At 36.0% G+C, this 6,310-nt stretch overlaps 1 protein-coding gene across 1 annotated transcript in view; it reads left to right on the top strand.

The window, feature by feature from the left end:
* ADGRL4 (adhesion G protein-coupled receptor L4) overlaps nt 1-6,310 on the top strand; it is a 135,752-nt gene that overhangs the window by 126,284 nt on the left and 3,158 nt on the right. Inside the window, exon 14 of the mRNA XM_017868252.1 lies at nt 3,471-3,477. Within this exon, the coding sequence (XP_017723741.1) occupies nt 3,471-3,477 (7 nt within the window). The remainder of the gene's footprint in view (nt 1-3,470; nt 3,478-6,310) is intronic.

Below are 6,310 nucleotides of genomic sequence, written 5' to 3'. Positions count from 1 at the left end.
CACATTGCAATATTCTTTTAATTTACTATTTTAAAGCGGTATTATAAATATCAAAGTATTTATAAAGTGAATTGCTATTTTTTCTTTTCAGAAAAGTACATATTTAAAATTGTTATTGTTAACAATGTGTAAACACATTTAAAATTGTTATTGTTAACAAAGAAATCATGGAGAACTATAGAGGTTTTCACAGTGGATCCATTTTCTGACCATTTTCTACTATCTATTAAATCATATCTGCTTAAATATATAGCTTCTATCTATCTTTAAATCTTCTCATTAAAATGTAGAAGCAGTGACTTTGATCTCAAAATAGGTAATTTTCTTTGCCTACCTGTAAAAGTGTGCCAATACACTAAATTTGTGATTTTAAATTAATTTCTCCAGCTGTTGAAATGAAGCCTGCCAAATCTTGCTCTAACAAATAAAATGTTATCTAAATGAAGCAATTCTGCTACAGCTTTGCTGAATTCCTGTTCTCAAGAAAGATGAGCTACCTGCCAAAGGGTCTTTTACATTTTTAGAGAATCCATGATAATAACTTCTCATTATCTTCTAATTTCTTACCTGGTAAACCTGTGACCTATTATTATCAGTGCCATTGCAGGATAGTGTTCTAGAAATGTGATATTGAAAATACTCATCTGTTTAATAGATGTATTCAAAACTTCATGTGGTAGACAGAATAATGTCCCCTCCCAAAAAAATGTCCATGCCCTAATCTTCAGAACCTCTTAATATGATAGATTACATGGTGAGGAGAATTCAAGTTGCAGATGAAACTAAGGTTATTAATCAGCTGACCTTGAGATGAGGAGATGATCCTAGATTATGCGGGTGGGCCTAGTGTCATCACAGCGTCCATATAAGTGAAGGAGAGATTCAGAAGGAGGGCAGGAGTTGCAGTGATGCAGTGTGGTGCAGACTTTACCAGCCATTGCTGGCACGGAAATGGAACTCCACAAACCAAGGAAAGAGGACAGCCTCTAAAAGCAGAAAAAGGCAAGGAAATGTATCCTTCCCTGGCATCTCCAGAAGGGACTCAGTCCTGCTGATACCTTTGTTTTAGCTCAGGGAAACCCATTTCAGACTTCTAAACTCCAGACCTATAAGATAATAAGTTTATGGTGTCTTAAGCTGAGTTTGTGAATAATTTGTTATAGCAGCCGTTAGGAACTAATATGATGGAAATATTTATGTAATAAGATATTTGGAGATGAACTGTTCAAATCATTAGGGCAAGCGTTCACCCAACTGTCTTCTTTTCATCCACCTTTCCGTAGATATCATTGGACAAAGCTTATATTTGCTAGTATGACAGTTAAGAGCTTCTCATATCTACTTCCCTCCCCAGTTTTCATTTTTGCCTGACAAGTTTATCCAGTTATACCAAACTGTTTATCTTTCTCCAAATTTGCTTACTGAAATTCTCCAAATTTCACTGAATTTGTTTACTGAATTCTCCTTTTCTGGAATTTCCTCCTTGTGACAATCATTACTCTGGCAAATATTACTTGTCCCTAATGCATCTTTCTTTAGGAAGCCTTCTCTGACTCACACAAGGAATTAATCACTTCTACCTTTGTCTCACCACTCTTATCTATTACTTATCTATTTAACAGTTATTACACTGTATTGTAATTATTTAGCCCAGCTCAGGACATTCACTGGATGGTGTTTTGTTGTTCCTTAAAGACAGGTACCCTTTGTATTTTGGGTTTCATGAATCAATGTTACTTATCTTCTGTTGCTTCCGGACCACAGGTTTGACGTCATAACAGGTCTGCACCCCCTGAACAATCTGGCCTTTGCTCTTTTGCTTTACCTATTCCATTCTGGAAGCCCGCTTAGCCAGGCCTTTCATGCTTGTCTCACACACACATCATGCAATTAGGTGGAAAGGGATGACCCGGCAACTTCAAATTAGTAAAGTAGAGAAGTCAGAGGAATTAGGCCAGCAATATAGCCTTGAGCATGTATTATTCAATTCAGCTTTTTCAGAAAAGACATTGTTGGAGGATTTGTAAGGAGCTTTCCAAAATAGTAAAAGTCATGCTTCATTTTCCGTTTGGTTGTCTTTCCTCATGTTATTCCTTATTCCACTTTCTCATTTGATAGTGAGTTAGGTAAATATTAAGATTTGAGACTCAACCACCTTAACCTGTAAAATATATCACAAGACCATCAGTAAATACTAAATTACAAACTCTTGTTTTCTTCATAAACAAGGGGGAGTTGTAAAATCTCAGAAGATTCAATCAAATAACTCGATACTTTAAGCTTGGCCTAAAGCAATGAGATGGACAGACACCAGGAAAGTATAAGATAAATTCTCTGACTGTGTAAAAACTTGCTATTAACTAGAGGTGTAATAATCCCCTAATAAAAAATATCTGTTGATTGGCTGATTACACTGTAGTTGAGAAAAATTTATTTACATGCAATATAACACTTAGATATAACATGAGGGTCTATGAACAAATAATCCACAATCTTCATACTACGCATAACTCACAAGACTTTCATAATTTGATGATGACATCATTTCTTCAGTCCTTTTCAATTTAATGCCAGCCCCATAAAATTAAATGCTGACTCTGCATCATTAATTTTCTATATATTCTATCTAACTTTCTATACACATCTTCACTGCCCTACAAAATAGGGTCCATTTGTAGTTATCACATTATTGTCTAATTTCTCCAACACGAAATTTTTGAGGAAAGCATGAATTATGAATTCAATATGAATCCAGAAATAGCACCCCATTGTTCAAGTTTTCCCCCTACCTGCAATGTCTTCTTGATGCAAATTTTACCCATTATTCAAGACTTCACATTATGAAGCTCTCTGGTCAATTTGGTCCTTATTAATTTCCACAATCACTACCACTATAGCACTTACAGGGTGTACATGATAACATAGCACTTAATAAGAATCATTGTAAAGTCATCATTCAGTGCTCAAGCTTCAGATTCCTAGGTTTTAGGTTATAGATAGGAGTTAAATAACTTAGTAAAGGCATTTAAAGAAAATATTTCTTCCTTGAACGTTGATACAGTTTTGAATAGTTAAACTGTGCTATCCCATTTAATTCTCACACTAACATATGCAACTCTATCCTTGTCTTTTCAATATGAAAAGTGTCTAATGTCACACAGGTAGGAAATAGCAAAGTTAGTTTTCAAACTCAAAGCTACAGCTCCCCTATAGCTGCTCCCCTATAGGAGCTCTCACAAACTTGCTCAGACTCAGATAAGGATTGAAAATGGCTGGATTCATACCCAAGCTTTCTGCCTCTGTAGGGTATATTCCACGGCTATACATTTGTATAGTGTAAGGATAATATTCCAGTTTACAATTATGTTCTCTTGAGGCTAGAGGAAACATGACATACTTTTTTATTTTTTCTTTGAGACTGAGTTTTGCTCTTGTCGCCCAGGCTGGAGTGCAATGGCCCGATCTCAGCTCACTGCAGTCTCCACCTCCTGGGTTCAAGTGATTCTCTTACCACAGCCTCCTGAGTAACTAGGATTACAGGCATGCACCACCATGCCCAGCTAATTTGTTGCAATTTTAGTAGAGATGGAGTTTCTCCATGATGGCCAGATGGTCTCAATCTCTTGACCTCATGATCAGCCCGCCTCGTCCTCCCAAAGTGTTGGGATTACAGGCATGAGCCACCACGCCCAGCAGACACACTTTTTTAACATGGGATTTTAATATCTTTTCTACATGCATCTGTGATTTGAAATAAGTGTATAGCATAAGTTTTAAGTTAAAATGTTTTTATTATTTTTCTCTCCGCTTCGCTACCCTTTCCTTGTACATTTATTCCCTTCCTCCATTCCTACTCACACTCTCAACCAGGCAATTCATGTTAACCAACTGGCATATATTCTTGCATATTGTTCTTCCTATTCATATCATCATATTGAGAACATTAATATGACATCACATTACAAAAATGTCTATGTTGCCTGCTTTCCTCACTTATTAAATTAACAAGTTTATTAAATTAACAAGTATAGCCCATTAATTCATTTAATGGCTGAATAATATTTTGTACTGAGGATGTACCATAATTGCACAGCTAATATACAATCTGAACTAATGCAATAATATATTGGAAGAGCTCACTGCCTTTCAGAAAGAATGTTCCCTATGCCATACGGCTTGGTTTTGTTGTTGAAAATACCAAATGCTAATGTTATTTTTTATCTTAAGATGAATGTGGACCCATGTTGATGAGCCAAACCATCATAACCCTTTCATTGATGTAAAGGTTGTTTGTTGTTTCTAGTAAGTATTCAGTGAAAATCATACTATGGATTTGAGATCCACAAAGCTCCTTGAGCATTTTCATTTAAGTGAAAAGGATTTGAATTATTTACCCTACATTGATGGCTTGAGCGAGCATTAAGATTGGTAAGCAATCTGAAAGTACAGAACATTTTACCTGGTATTTCATTCAGACATTGCACATCACAGGTTTGTATGATAGTTACGATTAATATAAAATGAGAGGGTTAGTTTAGTTGCATGATAGTTACGATTAATATAAAATGAGAGGGTTAGTTTAGTTGCAACGGATCTCTTTTGGTGCCAATGTACTATGTTTCTAATTCCAACCCCCCATTTTGAGGCAATGTAAATAATAAGGTCTATAAAGTATATTACAATTTTATGCACTCAAAAGTAAGGGGAAAAATAATAGGTTTCTTTCAAAATTGTCCTTAAGAAATGTGGTTTTTTTTCCCTATCAGGCTGCAATTTGCCATATATCAACATCTAAGGGCCAGGCAGCTCAACCTGAAAATGATTATTTTCTTTCTTTTCCTTAATGTATCGGAAAGTGGATCTAAAAGAACCTTCAGTATGCAGGGGGGTTAATTATCTTGGCAGTCAGTTAAGCTTTGGAAGTTTTAGGTGATAAGAACAGAGCCCTAAAAAAGACTCCCTGCTACTGCTGCCTGCTGTGAAGAAACAGCCATGTGTTGCCACCACTGCAAATATCGCTCAAATTACCCTAAAATTCCCCTGCGTTTCTGTGCATCCTGGCTCCTGGAGAGCAGCACTGTGCCAGTGAGGTCATTTATTCTGTCACATCAACCCACACGGCAATCATGACAGCTACATCTTTCACTCAATCTAATACAGGAGGCTTTTCTGCAAGACCTTAGATGACCCAAGTGAGGAATGTAATTATTCAAAACAACAGTGCTTCTTGTTCCTCAAGTGCTGCCAACTTCTCTGCAGAGCCACCTAAATGCTCCCCAATTTTATCTTCCCACTCAGATCAGTTTCTCAGATTCTCCTAAAGGAGTGTGTAAATAAACAGTCACCTCTTACATTTTAGAACTTTACTTTCAGAGAGGCAGTAACAGTGGTGTGGATGCAAGCTCAGATTCTGCAGTCAGACCACCTTGGCTAGATTTCCCTTCCTAACAGAATTAGTTGTATAACCTTGGGCAAGTTACAACCCTAGACCACAGTTTATCATCTAGGAAATAGAGATAACAATGCCATAATGTTGTTTTCAGAATTAAATCACTTAATATATGGAAGATAATTAATACAATGATGAGCACATGGCAAATGGCATCTAAGTATTAGCTAATGTTATTCTAACCCAGATGAACAATTACTGATCATGCACTTACCAGGTACTAGTGACTGTCCTCAGTACGTGGTGGAGTTAACTGGTAAAAATCATGAAAACTGAGAAAAAAATAAACATAAATATCTTGTTCAAAGTGAGATCTCCACATTATTGATTTATCAGCAAGTTATTTCTGCAACAAGCAAGGAAACAGTAAAAACAAGTGAGTCATAATAAAGTCAAATTGTAGACGTGCTTTCTTTATTTTCTATCACCTCCCAATCTAGTTTCTCCCACCCCTCATTTCACCCCACCCAAAAACTCCAATTTCAAGTTTTATTGCCCTCTAATATGGAGCTGGAAGTATGCCAGAGAGAAGTTTAAATGTTTGACTTTGTTGATGTGTTCTCTGGAGTGCGGTTGCAGCCCAGGTCCCACATTCTCTATACACACAGAAACTCTGCCCCTGCAGGTGCTAATGTCCTTCAGTTAAAATTAAAGTGGTTTTACTGTAAAAAATTTTCATCAATATGTTTTTATTTAAATATAAATATTATTAGTATTTACATGAAACTAAAAAATATTTTCTCTTTAAACATAGTGCATATAAACAAAGACATTTTGGTATTCTCAACTTTCCACGTACTACCATAAATAAGGAAGAAATTTAAAGTGGCATTATTTGGGTACCTTTTTCAGTATATATAT

Source organism: Rhinopithecus bieti, unplaced genomic scaffold (assembly GCF_001698545.2).
Source record: "Rhinopithecus bieti isolate Rb0 unplaced genomic scaffold, ASM169854v2 scaffold_3316, whole genome shotgun sequence".
Taxonomy (NCBI): Eukaryota; Metazoa; Chordata; class Mammalia; order Primates; family Cercopithecidae; genus Rhinopithecus; species Rhinopithecus bieti.
Note: the sequence above shows the minus strand (reverse complement) of the source record. Positions and strands in the feature narration are given on the sequence as shown.